Below are 16238 nucleotides of genomic sequence, written 5' to 3'. Positions count from 1 at the left end.
TCAACTGCTCTTCCAAGTCCTTTGCTGTCTCTGACAGAATTACAATGTCATCGGCGAACCTCAAAGTTTTTATTTTTCTCCATGGATTTTAGTACCTACTCCGAATTTTTCTTTTGTTGCCTTGACTGCTTGCTCAATATACAGAGCCTTTGTTTATTGGCATATATTTGACATATAATCTCCCTTAACAACTAAGTACTCAGTTAACAAACAGAAAATAACTGCACTATAAACACGAGATCAGTGATGTTATTTTGTCTACTCACATAAGAGAACTGGACAGGAAATGCTGGAAGATTCAGTCTGTCTGCAATATGTAATGCGAGCATAGATCGTGGTGGGGAAAGTTGCTTTTCCCAGAAGATTGCAACAGCTGCTGTACAGGAGGACAATCAATTACCCCTCTAGCCGCGTAGAACAGTACGCAGAGACTTACGTAGATACTGTCCAAATGCATTTCTTGCGTTAGTATTATTAGTAGATCGTCTCATTATTCTATTTAGTATTACCGGACTTTGTGGAAAGTAACCCCCCCTCCCATCCCTCCACCCCTCACCCCCCACCCCCCGTCTGCCATGCCTGCGGACTGCGTCTCCAGTGCTTTATAATGCGCGCTGCGCTAAATAAAGCACACGATCTGAATTATCGAGTTACATTGATGGAAAGAAAAAACGTAATACCAAAAAATAATTAATCTAGAGTAATGAAATTTCAGTAATACACTCGTCTAGGTAACATAAAGCTAACATAAACATTGCAAGAGGAGGAGGAGGAGGATATTAGTGTTTAACGTCCCGTCGACAACGAGGTCATTAGAGGGAAGGGTGGGGAAGGTAATCGGCCGTGCCTTTTCAAAGGAACCATCCCGGCATTTGCCTGAAGCGATTTAGGGAAATCACGGAAAACCTAAGTCAGGATGGCCGGAGACGGGATTGAACCGTCGTCCTCCCGAATGCGAGTCCAGTGTGCTAAACATTGCAAGATCTCAGGTTAATGTAAGCGCGAGGTAAGCCATTGCAAATGTGAAATTCTGGTGCATTAATAACCGGTGCAGCCACGAGACACTTGAATGCACGAATTCACGCTTGCATACGTGCATTCAGATGACGTGTGGCACTTTGTGGAATACAGTTCCATGCCAGTTGCACTTGGTTGGTTGGCTGGTGTTATGTCCGCACTATAACACAACAAATATTCCGTGATAACCAAATTCACTTGACCTTCTGTCACTCAAAACAAAACTTATGTACGACTACACAACACTTCGCTGGCTGTAGCGCCAAGGAGAAATCAGAGTCACTAGTAGAGAATACAAGTGCAAACCACTGCCAACCAGTCGACACCGACGCGCCGCAAGTTTCCAGCCAGGGAGGCCACAGTACGGTTCGGTCGTCGTGAATCCGGCAGCCGGGTAATAACACAGTCATCGGCGAAGGTCGAACTGGTTAAACGGGCTCAGGAAGCTCACTTAAATCCGCAGGTCCGGCCAATCAGAGTGCTGGTAGATGGCGCCCTTATACAGTTGCTCACTCTGGGGGCAAGGGCAGCGCCGCCAGGGTAATCCGTATCTGTAGTGGTGTGTACGCTGCCGCTAACCCCGCGACGACGCGTTCACTGGCGCCAGTTGTTGACATCGTGTGCGGCGCCAGAGGTACTCGTTGTGTGCCGCACCGAGTTGACGGCTGCTGTGCGGCGGCCGATACGACAGTTGGTTGGTTCGGGGGAAGTCAACATGTCGACACTGTGGAGAGCATGTTGCGTTACAACAGCGGTATGTGGACGAGTGTTATCCTGCTGGAAAACACCCGACGGGATGCTGTTCATGAATGGCAACATAACAGATCGAAGCACTTGATTGACATACAGATTTCCATTCAGGATGCGTGGGATAACTACGAGGGTTTTCTCACTGGCATACGAAATCACACACCAGACGACAACTCCAGGTGTCGGTCCAGTGTTTCTAGCACACAGACAGGTCGGCTGCATGCTGTCAACTGGCCACCTTCTAACCAACACTCGGCCATCACTGACACCGAGGCAGAACGAGTTTTCATCAGAAAACACTACGGACCTTCACCTGCCCTCCACGGAAGTGGCAAACGGCGGTGGTTTGAGGTCAGTGAATTGCTCAAAAATGGTTTGAGCACTATGGTACTTAACATCGGAGGTCATCAGTCCCCGAGACTTATAACTACTTAAACATAACTAACCTAAGGACATCACACACATCCATGCCCGAGGCAGGATTCGAACCTGGGACCGTGGCAGCAGCGCTGGTCCCGAGTGAAGCGCCTAGAGACGCTCGGCCACAACGGCTGGCTCAGTGAAATGCTCGCTACAGGACGTCTAGCATGGAGCTGCCCTTGAAGTAACCGATTTGTAAGAGTTCGTTGTGTCACTGCTGTGCCAATTGCTGCTAGGATTGCTGCTGCAGATAGGTGCTGTACGATGCGCCAAAGCCATACGCCGAACATGATGATCTTTGCTTTCGGTAGTGCCAAGTAGCCGTCCGGAGTTCGGTCTTCTTGTGACTGTATATCCTCGTGACCACCGCTGCCAGCAATCATCTACAGTGGCTACAATCCTGCCAAGTCTTTCTGCGGTATCGCAAGATGAACATCAAGCTTCTCGTAGCCCTATTACACGGCTCAGTGTGATGTTGGTAATGGCGTCTCTGTCATATTAAAGGCATTCTTGACTAACATCAACTCATCACGCCAAATCTCAAAGACAACTAAGGCTCACGACCTTTACTGCGTGTATTGAAATCAAACCTAATTTGCATCCTCATAGAGGCGCATCTAATAACCCGCCAGGGTAGCCGAGAGCGCTAACGCCCTGCTTTCTGGTCTCCGGTAGGCGCGCCGGCCCCGGATTGAATCCGCCCGGCGGACTGACGAAGAGGGCCGGTGTGCCAGCCAGCCTGGATGTGGTTTTTAGGCGGTTTTCCACATCCCGCTAAATGAATACCGGGCTGGTCTCCACGTTCCGCCTCAGATACACGACTTGCAGATATTTGCTTCACGTTCGCACTATTCCATGCACGCCCGGGTTCCCGGGTTCGATTTCCGGCGGGGTCAGGGATTTTCTCTGTCTCGTGATGACTGGGTGTTTTGTGATGTCCTTAGGTTAGTTAGGTTTAAGTAGTTCTAAGTTCTAGGGGACTGATGACCATAGATGTTAAGTCCCATAGTGCTCAGAGCCCACTATTCCATGGATTACACTAGCTGCAGACAGTTGGGGTGCACACATTCCATCCCGGGGGGTACTGCATGGCGACAGGAAGGGCATCCAGCCACCCCTCAAAATTAACACGCCAAATCCGGTTAACCGTAACAGCAGACCCCGCCAGTCAGGATAAATGCTTGAAAAGAGAGAGTGGGGCATCTAGCAATACTCTTATCCTACTGGCACAACATTTGAAGAGACGTCATCTTTCATATGTAGAAGCTCTCCTTCGAACTTTGTGTCACACAGCTCCTTCTTGAAGTTCAGATTTTTTGTGTCAGTGCATAATGACCGTTGTACTAAGTATTGGTGTGTTACTCGAGAAAGGGCAATCTTTAGGTGGGACTTTATCACCACCCAGTGCTGTGGTTTAAAATACAAGCAGAAGTCTGTACTATACAGACACAGTACAATATCAAGAACCAGTTACAAGGGTTGTGGGCTACGTTGCCTCATGAGAGGCTCTACAACACCTGTCCCAGGGAATCAGTGTACGCATCCAGGCCAGAGAGAGGGCAGCTCCTAATGATAACTGAGATCATACTGCCGAGCTCTTTCCAAATTTGACTCGATGTTGTAATTACTGAAATAGCATGACATACCATCCCACCCTGCGAAGTTTCATTTCGTTTTTACCTCCATTTCTGGGTTCTTCACTTTCTTTGTCGGTCAGAGTAAATTCCGCGTGTCAGTATACAATGTATAGCAGACCAAATTTCGTACGAATATTAGCGACTGTCTGTCTTACTCCACTAGCGCATGGAGCGATGTCATGCCCTGAACTTTCTCAGCTTTCTTGGCCACCAGTTCTCTACAATTTACCCAATGTATTTTCATGGACATCTGTGTTGCATTTCCGTGAGACTTGTATCAACTTGTTACGATCTTAGCGACGCGCTTCTGAATTCGTTCCACGTTTGTTGTAATGCCTATAATAAACACCACAAAAAATAATTCTCACCCAGGTGTAGTACCCATAATGTACAACCAACAAAAGTAAATGCAAAAAAATTATTTGGGCCACACAATGAATAAAATGAACAAACTTTTACATAACACAAACGTAAAATTAGCATTCCACACGACCAGTGACCTGAAAATATTAATTCGATCAGGAAAAGTCAAAATCTCAGAATTTCCGAACGCAGGACTCTCCAAAATGTTTTGTGAAAACTTAAAGAAATTCTAAATCAGACAGACAAGAAGAAACATCAACATTAGATTTAAAGAACATGCGAGATCATGAGAAAGCAATTATTCAACTTTCGACCAACACCTTAAAAATGAAAACGACAAAGCAGAACACATTGAAAACACTTTACAAATTTTACACAGAATATCTAAATGACGTTCCGTGAACATTTTGGACGAATTAGAGATATACACAGATACGAGAAATTTCGCGAACGGCCTGGTCAGTGAACAAACTGACTTGCAACTCAAGCCCTACTTAGAAAATTTTATTGAAATTGCCTACCACGAGAAAGGTTAAAGAGATGAAATCACAAATAACAAATACATAAAAATTTTAACCAAATAATAGCTATGCTACAAACACTCCATCCCTGGTACTCAAAGATAAAAAGTCTGTAAGCATCTAAGATTCTAGCTGTCAAACACTTATCAGAAAAAAATTACGTGATTCTAATAATATTATTTCGTAACAGACAGCTCACAGTTGGCCCCTAGGTGCCATGTGATCGTCAACTCTGCATAGACGTAAGTAAAATCTAAATTACAAAAATGACATTCTTGATCATAAGTAAGCCGAAAATAAGGTTTACTGTTCACAACATCCACAGGTACACTTCAAAGTGGCATTGTAAGCCGAAATAGGCAAGCATGTTTTGCAGAAATCTCGAAATGCAAGCAAATTGCCTCATTACAAAATGCCATATTTCGACTCTGCTCGTGCTGTAGGCCCTACTGACAAGCAACTTTCGTTTATAATAAAATGTTGTTGTCATTGTGAAGTAGCCTCAAATGGGAGTTGTAGGAGAAGTCTATAAACGCCATAGATGCACGCTTGTTACAATTTAAATGCTATCAGAAATCTAATTAATAACCTAAAAGGTGTCATTTGTTAAAAAAAAAAGACCTCAAAATGCATCCGCAGGCAGGCGAGTTCGGCCATCGATACACGATAAACTAAGACTTCTGGCACTGAAGTAGTTCATTGAGTGGTGAAGACTCATAAACGCTGTTCTTAATATTTTTTAATGATAGCCTATTACAGTTTTACTTCTGATCTCCTACGCCGTAGACAGTGATAGAATATTAATTTTTCTGTGAAATATTCAACGCCAAAATCGAATGTAACAATGTGCGTCGATGCTAATTTTAGTTTAGAAAATTGTCGAAGACATCCCGAAGAACATTACCGACCACGATGTAAATCCTACTGAAGAGTGTTGATAGGTCCTGTTCCCTGCTAGGACAACTGAAGAAACAATTACCCAAGGAACATTTGAACTGAACTAGGCATTTATACAAGAAATTTACATTATGTGTACTTTTACCAGGTCTCTGTGATGTGCTACCATGTGACGTACTTTAAGAGGGGTACTTACAGTCTGAAGATAGAGAACGATGAATTAGCAAGATAACTTGTAAAGACTGCTCAGTACCTCGCTTTGAGGAAGTGCAGCGCTTGCACCTAGTGCTGTGAAAAGCAGCAAGTCACCTTACGGTTGAGTTTACTCGCTCGACCCAGGAGCATTTTATTCAGCCCGTCTCAGAAAACAGATATGAACATACCGATGGCATGCATTCAACTGCTAAATGCAGCTATAAATTTGGTAATAAGTCTGCACAATTTGGTTGACTTCTTGAAGTAACGTCGAGAAGTATTAGCCTCTAGTAAAAATGCTACTGTCACAACAATTACGAGTATGTTTTTAAATAAGTACCGTTTCGAAATTAAAAAAAAAGACCTGCTAAGGTATCTCAATAATTTTATCTTTACATGAAAGCCTGTACCTTAATCTACGTACCGACGCCATTACAGTCTGATTCTTCCTTGTTCATGTTCTGTACTGAGTGTTCAAGATGCCTCCGATAATTGTGAGTCCCGCCGACTGCGAAGTACGGGCTGTTATAAGATTTACTAGTGCTAAAGGCCTAAAAGCGATCGATATTCATCGTGAGATCTGTGCAGTTTACGGAGAAAACATTATGAGTGATGGAATGGTAAGAAAGTGGGTGAGAGCATTTAAAGGTGGCCGCACAAATGTGCATGATGGACAACGGAGTGGGCGTCCTTCGGTCGTTAATGAAAGTTTGGTGCTGGAAGTGGACAATAAGGTGAGAGAAAACAGACGCTTTACGATTTCCTGCTTGAGGGATGACTTTCCTAATGTTTCTCGTAATGTTTTGTATGGCAATGTGACAGAGCACTTATCGAAAATTGTGCGCATGTTGGGTACCGAAAATGTTGCACAAAATGTGCACAAAACCAAACGTTTAGCCAGTGCATTGACTTTCCTTGAGCGGTACGACAACGACGGTGATGATTTCTTAAGCCAAATTGTTACGGGTGATGAAACATGGGTGGCGTACGTTACACCAGAATCAAAGCAACAGTCCATGGAAGTTGAGCAAGGGCATCGTTTTGCTGCAAGACAATGCCCGTCCTCATGTGGCGAATCAGCCCAAAGATCTCATCACATCTTTGCGATGGGAAACTCTAGATCATCCTCCGTACAGCCCCGATCTTGCGCCCAGTGACTACCATCTGTTCCTGCGCTTGAAGAAACACCTAGGCAGTCAGCGTCTTTTAAGACGATGACGAAGTCAAAACAGTGGTGATACAGTGGTTGACAAATCAGGCGGCAGACTTCTATGAGGAGGGTATTGAAAAACTGGTACAACGTTATGACAAGTGCCTTAATATTGACGGAAATTATGTAGAAAATTAGATTAAGGTACAGGCTTTCATGTAAAAATAAAATTATTGAGATATCTTAGCACGTCTTTTTTAAATTTCAAAACGGTACTTACTTTAAAAACACGTCTCGTATATCACCATAACAGAATTTCAAAATTTCATCTAGCTTCAATATCCTTTGGGAAATAAGACCATGATCCCGATAGCTAAGGATATTATACCGTTTGACAGCTCCTACAGTAAAATTTGCCGAAAAGTTTTACTATAGTTTTGAGAACCGGCCTGAAAATATAGGATATAAAGTCATCAGCAATGGAGCTTAATTTAAAGGTAGAAGTCCTTTGCATTACATTTCATATATAACGTTCTTCGCTAGAGCATGTGGGCAGTGATTTGCAAAACACGCCTTTCCGTTGAATACTCATATCATCAATGTGCACTTAAATCCAAATAGAAGCATAGTTTCTATGTCATTTATTACGAATTACTAGAAAACTTACAAAAATGCCTTAGTTTTCTGTGAAGTTACTTTGTGAGGAAATCATTCATAAAGATATATAAAAAATATTTCTTAATAAGCGTGCTATCATAAAGTCATTACCTATTAGACTCGAGTAGACGGGAATATGGTGTACGTAAAACAGGCTCTAAAAGGAAATTACGTCCCAAAAAACGTATAACTACTGAAAATTAAATGAAGTGGCTATTAAAATATTTACAAGATCTCGTAATTGATTGTCATTCTTAAAGTAAGGTAACACCTGCAAGAATAGTGAGGGAATGAAAGAGCATAATAAGAGGAATGAGTCAGATGTTACATATTTTGGTTGTAGGTTTGGTAATAACATTCCAATGGCATGGTATGCTAACCTTACATGATGATGAATATGCAGACGAGACATTCACCCCGTGCATCTGCAATTTCTTCAGGCTAACCAAATCTGACCGGAATTAAATCGTATCTAAATCTCCCGGTTACGAATACATCATTTTATCTTTTTGTAAACACTTTCTGTGTTCTGTTGGAAAAAATAAGAATGCGTTAAGCATTCAATGAACACGATACATTACAGAAAGTATGTCCAGAAAGATTATATTTCCTATAAATATAATTTTTGTGTCTTATCGAGAGGTATTTGATACTTACGAAACTTGAGAGATATTCCCCGCACTACCCATCTGCATAGACCCGAATGTGGACGGGGTAGATGTCAAAGTATGTATGTCAAGGGTACGGGGTGCATCTTCGATTTGATCATTGATCCTTTTCATGGTGACTCCCTCTGAAATAAAATTAAAGTTCTTAATTTCTTTCTACCAGAAGTCATACATAATACAATTATTTGCATTTCACTTACTCTACACATATTTAAACTGTATAACGCTTACTGCTGTAAAGCCAGCAAAACGCAGATGAGTTTATGTACCTCCACCTCCATTATCTTTAATTGAACTCGCCACTGTTTTACAGGAAGAATGAGGAGGACTTGAAAACCATGCAGGACATGTATTTATCCATTCAAAGACGACTGGAAGTTGTTTTGAATGCCAACGGACTTCCTAACTCGTGTTATGTAGCGTAATGTACTGTGTTTGTGGTGTTTCCATATTTCTGTCCAACCACTTGTAACGCCGGAAATGCATATCCTCCTATTTCCATCCATTGCACTGCACATTTTTTTTCCTTATTTTGTCACCTGAAGATATGACATTTCTGTCTCTTTATATATTGTAATTGTTTTACTGTTTGTATATATATATATTTACGCATTTATGTTGGTTTGTTTTGTGAATATTATTTGTATTTTACGCTGGGTCTGGCCTAGGGAAAACTATGCTATCGAACGAATACATCGATAGGTCGTGTGGAGAACCAAAGTGTTGAGGATCTTTGGTAGTGTTAACTCTGTCGCGTGGAGCGCCAGCAGAGCGGAGTCTGGCTGGGGTAGTGCAGTAGAGCAGGTGTGTTGTGTGACGCTCCCGCGAGTTGCCGCGTTTTCGGGGTTGGGCAGCATGTAATTGCGCTCGACTTGCTATGATAGTTTCTGACACGGTGTCACGGACGGGAAGCATTAGCTGGCGCTCATCAAGAGCCCGTTTCGCCTGGTGACCGTGTCGAGAAGAAGGCGCGCCAACATCCAGCTTCTGCAACAGCGACGGCCGACAATGAGTGACTGTCGCCACCTCCTCGATCGGCGGCTTCAAACCTTCAATCAACCAACAAGGAAGACTGGAAGCACGTAAAGTTTTAGAACTGTATGGCAGACCTCAGCTTTTCAAACTGTTCCATTTTCATAACTAAATTACAGCAACGTAGCATGAACCTTTGTTGCTCCTTGTCCCAATTGCATTACCAAGCAGGGTCCCTTCCTTTTCCGGAATGAACCCGAGTGTCGTTGAAATTCAAACGCCAGCATCATTCGATTTCACTGCTTTAATTTCAAAGTTCAGTTAAGGTATTCATAGCTGGCTACAATATTTAGATTACACAAGCACAAATTTAGAGTGCGAGTTTTGTTACCGTATTTTAGCTTACCTGTGACTGCAGTTCAGCTTGGTACGTACTAAATTTTACTATTGTTAATTGTTCAGAATCATTTAATTCAAGTTCAAAGTTAAATCTCTTATTTCTAAATTGCGTAGATTCAAGTAGCTTTTGAAATGATTGTTGAGGTAGTCCAAGACTAACCGTATTTTACTGAATTTCGATGTGCTTCAGAAAGAAAGCTCACTATTAACTTCAGTCACTAAATTAACTTTCGATTTTCTGGTTTTATTAATTCTTTTGCTAAATTAAGTCAGAGTGTAGCGAAATTTATTACTTCTGACAAACGTTCAGTTTTCACACTACACGTGTCAACCTTCAGTTGCCACGCTTCTAGTGCTAATTATATGTGTAATAACCTTTTTTTTCAGTTACTATAGTAATTGTCCTTAGGACTGGCGACCATAATTTCCCCCAAATCTCAAATATCTAATTACCACTAGTTAATTGTTAACGTAACGGCCGCACATTTACTTTCTTTATTAACTTTACCCCTTTTCAAAATTAGTTTCCACCAGTTTAATTTGCATTTTTCCTTTCATTTAAATGTAATCCTTTCCTCCCTCTTTACCGACAAATTAACTTCGGTGACGATTGCTTTTCCCAAATTTCCATTAGGTACACACGGTTTAATTTTTCACTGTCATTAAGGTCGATAAGTGAGGGGGAGGTTACACGTGGCGACCTGGTGACAGGACAATCTTCAGATTTGAGGTTGTTCTGGACACGAATTTTGTATGGTGCAAATCTCGTAACAAAGTATTGGTTACGAACAGGTCGTTACGTCAGGGAGGAATCCTAATTAGATTTGAGATTTGTCATTTATATTGAAAATTATTAAAATGAGTGAAGGCAACAATTACCAAAATTTGATAGACTTGGATACGGAACAATCGGTCGAACAGTGGGAAACGCGCACCGCGGAACCCATTGTTCAGGGGCAGGCGGCTAGCACGAAAGACGCGACCGCCGAAACGCAACAAAGAGCAGAAATGGAATTCCAAACTTTAGAAAATGTTTCGGAAACGGAAGTGAAAATCAAATGTGAATCTCTTGATGAGGAATACGGGAGGACAATTAAAGAGGAAGCCGCTACGGAAGTAAAACCGGTAGTTTCTGGGAATTTAACTGATTTATTGAATGTTTTGATTAACGAAATCACGAGTCAGTCTGAAAAAATTGAACGGAAGCTAGACAATCAGAACAAAGCTATTAATGTTGTTAACAACAATGTTGGAGTTGTTAACACAAAAGTTGCTAAAATCAAAGAAGATATTGTTGTGATCAATACCGAAATCGGTAATCTTAAACAGGAAATGGTAGGCGTTCAGGCGGAAGTTGCGAGCATAAATACTCGTTTTTATTCCGAAATTAGCAGAATCGAGAAAAGTGTAGGAGAAACAGTTGCTCCGATCATCGAGAATAAGGTGACGGAACAAATTCAATTAGTGAAAAAAGAGGATCGAAAGAAGGTGGAAACTTTAAAGGCTTTAGTATCCGAAGTAGATACCAAAGTGACGAAGCAGGCTAATACCTGCGAAGAAAAAAAAAGGGAAGTAGAAACGCTTGCGACAACCACTTGCCAAGTAATTACGAGAGTGTCGGAATTAGAAAAGAAACTTGAAGAAAAACAGAGCTATGTGCCAATCTGTGCACATTGTTCGGAATTGTTGACGAAAGAGGAGCGGTTCGACCCCTTGAAAAAAGGTGGTATACACCCGACGGATTTCATTAAAAATTGTGAAAGAGTTTTACCCAGATCATGGACTAATGAGTGAAAAATTAATGCGGTTATCGATGTGTTGGCTGGTGATGCCAAGCGTTGGGGCTTAAACCTCAACATTACCAACCTGACTTTTGACGAGTTTAAAAATTTGTTTCTGGCTGAATCCTGGTCAGAGCAAAAACAGCAAAGTGTCTGGCGCGAATTTGTCGTATCGAGGCCGTTCGATGCGAATTCGCGCAGCTCGATGAAGGAGTTTTGTGAGGGCTGGATCCGCTAGTTGGAATATTTGCGTGGTCGCCCCACGGAATCCGAAATAGTCTGGGAACTCTACAAGAAGCTTCCAGATGATACAAACGCTACATAGGAAGCAATTACAGGACAATCAATGATTTCCTGGAAAGAGTTGAGGGCGAGGACAATTGGCGCAATAATCGCGATAGTGGTAGAAGCCGTGGTAACAACAACGGGAACCACAGCAACCACAACGATGACCATGGGAATAATGCATACCGCAACCATGGCAGCAATAACAATAATGGTTCGGACCGTAATAACAATCGGTACAATGTAAATAATAACAGGAATGACGGAAACCAGTATCATACTAACGTGATACGGGCTTCACAGGATAGTAATAACGCCAGAGGGTGCGATAAGCCGCCTCAGCAGCATCCGGGGAGCAGATCTGCTGGGACGAGACAGGGAAACCATTAGCCACGCCGGTGAGGGGTTCACCGGCCGTGGAGAAATTTTGGAGGCCCAATAACTGGAGAAAACCCAGGTGTCGTCGTTATGAAAATTCCGTATGGAATATTCAACGGCGGGAGAGTGTGCCAGTGTTAGGAGAAAGGAGTGCGCCCACAAGTAGTAGATCAGCTGTAGACACGGCGGTAGAAAATACATTCACTGTCAGTGAGAACAATTTAAGTAGTGTTCCGGAAAACGATTATAAAGTGGCAGCTGTAACACCCACAGCGGAAATGAAGATTGAGTTTAAGAATGATTCGCAATTGTTGAGAGAAGATCAGATGTCGGATAATACGTTCGTCATTGAGCGAGGGGATGCAGAGAGGGATGAGGTCTGGTTAAGGCAGTTCGGTCACTTATACGACGAACTAAGAGATTATAGGGGCCTGTACGGGAGAAGTGTTCATGGGGAGCGCGGGCAGGATTTGCCGCGTCTCGTCCCACAGGAAGATAGTATTTGTGAAGTGATAGAAAGTTCTGGCCCTAACCGGCAGACTTTACTAGAAATAGTTGATGTTAATGGGGAGCACGAGCAAGATTCGTCGTGTTTCGTCCCGCAGGAGTTGGATGTTGAAGTAGTAACGGAAAGTTCTGGCCCTAACCGGCAGACTTTACCGATAATTATAGTGGTAGAAGTAGCCGACCCATCCGACGCAAACCTCCAGTTTAAACATTGCGAGAGTATTAAGGAGAAAGATTGCAAAATTTTAGTGATAGCCGGACACGACTGGTAGAAAAGCACATAAATTACAGCGTGTATGAGGTTAGAGCTGACATTATACGGTCAGACGATAGCAGTGTGGGTTGCGCAGATCTAGAGGAAGTAATTGCAGATACTACTGGGCACATTCCTCCAGGTAGATTGGCAGATGAGATCAATCTGACCAAAGAGGAATCAACGAAGGTGACAATTAATGAATTGATAGCAAAGCAACACTCACTAGTTGACGAGTTACAGGAAAAGGTTTCGGTATCGCAGGCGAAGCTACAGACTAAGCCTCAGGACAAACGTGTTGAAATTGAAACTGTATGTGAACAGAGGCTGAAAAAGCCGCCAGATAAGTCGGATTTAGGATCAAAGCCGGATGGTTTTTTCTGGAATGACCTGGATATAGACGAGGATTTACTGTGGGAAAATAAAGAAACAGTCGAGGACAAGTGTAGACAGATAGTAGTGTCTGTTAATATGCACGACCTACAACTAAACGTGTTGATTGACACCGGTGCAGAATTGAGTGCTGTATCTGGGAAAATGATTGAGTTACTGAAAGACAGACCTGGCATCGTAGTTATGCCAGTAACAGGAGTGAAAATTATCGGTGCTACTGGGAAGGCCAGTAAACCAGTCACAAAACAGATTTTTGTCAACTTCGAGATATGTGGGGCACGATTTGAACAAGAGTTTGTCGTCGTGCCAGACTTAACTACGGAAGTAATTATCGGGTTAGATTGGCTATTACCGTGCAGTGATTAATTGCGAAAGCAAAACTTTGACATGTACGTCACAAGATAAAACAATAGTAGTTAGTTTTGACGAGGCAGGAGACGGTGTGCATAGGAAATACCAGCCTATACACATTGTTAACTGGCTGGATGCTATTGACGTGGGTATGAATTTGAACTACTGTAACATGAGGAATCTCGGCATTGACAATATTGTAGAAAGTGAATTGGAAAGTATTGTAGACGGTGTGTCAAACGTAACACACGGACAAAGACGAGGCCTGTATGAAGTAATAATGAGGAATAAGAGTGTGTTTCCAGACAAACCGAGTATTGGTGTGAAAAAGAGCGTTTGCCAGAAATAATGAAGCTAAAAGCCGATGCTCGCATACGTCGTCATGACGCTAAAGCGCGTTTTGCTAAGTTTGCAGTCGGAGACTTAGTAGTTGTAAAAGCTCATGAGAAATCGAGCGAGATAGACAATGAAATCTCTAAATTTAAGTTTGTTTAAAATGGACCATATAAAGTAATTGGTATACCTCACACAAATGCTTATTGCTTAGAGTATCCAAGCTCTGGAAAACTATTAGGTATACGGAACATTGTAGACTTGAAATTGTACCAACCTAGGATTACCTAGAATGGGTAATTTGTACAGTATGTAAATATAGAGTGTAAGATTTAAACGATTTGCTATATTGCCATGCTTTTGCCTGACCAAGAGGACATTAAAGAAGTTGTAATTAATAAGTAATTAATTTTTACTAAATGATTTAAGAGAGAGTGATTATTTATCAATTGAAAAATCCAAGCTGCTAGTTTAAGTTTTCAGCTGAGTCACAGTAGATTAAGGAATATAAATATGATTTTGTAACTAGCTGTAAGATTTTATGAACATGTGATTTCCTAGTCATTGCCGATGTACTTAGACGCTGTTTTAAGTTTCAGGCTAGTACATGCGTGTGATGATGGACGGTGTTGAGTTATCTACTGTGATAGTGTTAATGGACTCCTTGAGATTACTAGGGAGTGAGTTTTTCCGAAAGAATTCCGTGAAACGGACGTTCTGGAAATGCCGTTACACAGGCGAATGAGATCAAGCGTGCCGCACAGGCGGGCGCAACAATACTGGCGAGGCGGAGCCGCTGTCGGCTCTTGTGCCGCTCTCGGCATTCTTTGTACTTGCGGGTACGGAAGGCGGAGTTGTTTTTCTTCCCGGACAGCTGATGTGAAAGAATTCTGCTGTCAATATTTATGTTCTTGTCGATCTGCTGTATATTATTTTCTTGTTTAGCGTTAAGTGGACTCTCATGACGAGAATATTAATTATGAAAAGGTTATATAAAATGTGTATTCTATGTAATTAATTATTAATTTGCGTATTTTGATATACCTGTTTTCTATGACCATGTACCCTGATTAATTTTGTAAATAGTATTCCATTTCTTGATACTGTTAGGAATCTTAATGATTTTGGAATAGCTAAACCATTTTCTATGAGTTTTAATATGTTATCAACCTGTTTTATTTTGTGCAAAATGACAGAGTGGAATAAGATTAGGAGTGTCTCCACTCAATTATTATGGTCTAAAATTTGGTTTACGCTTAATTAGCCTAATGCTAAATTTCTTGATGTTTTAAGCATAAGCATTTCCGCTGTTTTTTTTTTTTTCTTTTTGGGACATTTTCTGAGTCTGTTTAGGTTACACGAACATCCTCAGACAATGTGGGGCACATGTGCTGGCTCTTTGCTTATTGTAAACTAGGCCAAAACGCCTCAGAGGAAGCCAGAATGTTAATACATATCATGCTACCATTCGTGAAAATGTGAGCAATGTATTTTCGAGTTCAACTGTTGATGCTGTGTAGACATCTCCACCTACCGAGTTACAGCAACTACGAGAAATCTTCTGCAAGAAAGGCTACTTAAAGGCACAGATATGACTCGTTCTCCAACCAAGCAAGAAGAAGAAAAAGAACTATCCAGAAGAAGAAACGAAGCGCCTTCCGTTCTTTCCGTACGCAGATAGCCCACAACCAAGATTGCCAAGATAATGGGGAAGCATAACATAAAAACCATTTTAAGGTCAAATGGTTCAAATGGCTCTGAGCACTATGGGACTCAACTTCTGAGGTCATTAGTCCCCTAGAACTTAGAACTAGTTAAACCTAACTAACCTAAGGACATCACACACATCCATGCCCGAGGCAGGATTTGAACCTGCGACCGTAGCGGTCTCGCGGTTCCAGACTGCAGCGCCTAGGACCGCACGGCCACTTCGGCCGGCTTTCCGGTCAACAGTTGTAACTAAGAACATTATAGGGTCAATCAGAGACCACTAGGGCAACGGACACCTGGCGCTTATGGCATCAGTGGGGAGTATGGCAGGTATTACACGCAGCACAGCTCAGAGATTTTGAGGACTATTCGCCTCGGCCAAACTTACAAGTCTGGGGTGGCAGAGCACAGCATCAACGAAAGATGTATGTTTGTTTTCGAACAAAGATACTGTGCTGCACCACCGGATTCTGGGATTCAGTCATAAAAGAACATACGACCTTGTAAGTCGGGGCAGCGGTTTCCATCTGGGATGTGACGTCAGCAAAAACACCTCAGGAACGCTTTGATGTGGAAGCGGTTGAGGGAGGGGGTGTAGTGG

At 42.2% G+C, this 16238-nt stretch overlaps 1 protein-coding gene across 1 annotated transcript in view; it reads right to left on the bottom strand.

Annotated features, from left to right (window-relative positions):
• The window catches only part of LOC126184608 (uncharacterized), a 104973-nt gene that overhangs the window by 11292 nt on the left and 77443 nt on the right, over nucleotides 1-16238 (bottom strand). Inside the window, exon 2 of the mRNA XM_049927061.1 lies at nucleotides 8265-8400. Coding sequence (XP_049783018.1) covers nucleotides 8265-8389 — 125 coding nt within the window. The 5' untranslated portion in view covers nucleotides 8390-8400. The remainder of the gene's footprint in view (nucleotides 1-8264; nucleotides 8401-16238) is intronic.

The sequence above is a fragment of the Schistocerca cancellata genome, chromosome 4 (genome assembly GCF_023864275.1).
Source record: "Schistocerca cancellata isolate TAMUIC-IGC-003103 chromosome 4, iqSchCanc2.1, whole genome shotgun sequence".
Lineage (NCBI taxonomy): Eukaryota > Metazoa > Arthropoda > Insecta > Orthoptera > Acrididae > Schistocerca > Schistocerca cancellata.
The sequence above is the reverse complement of the archived record's forward strand: the minus strand, read 5'-3'. Positions and strand labels throughout refer to the sequence as shown.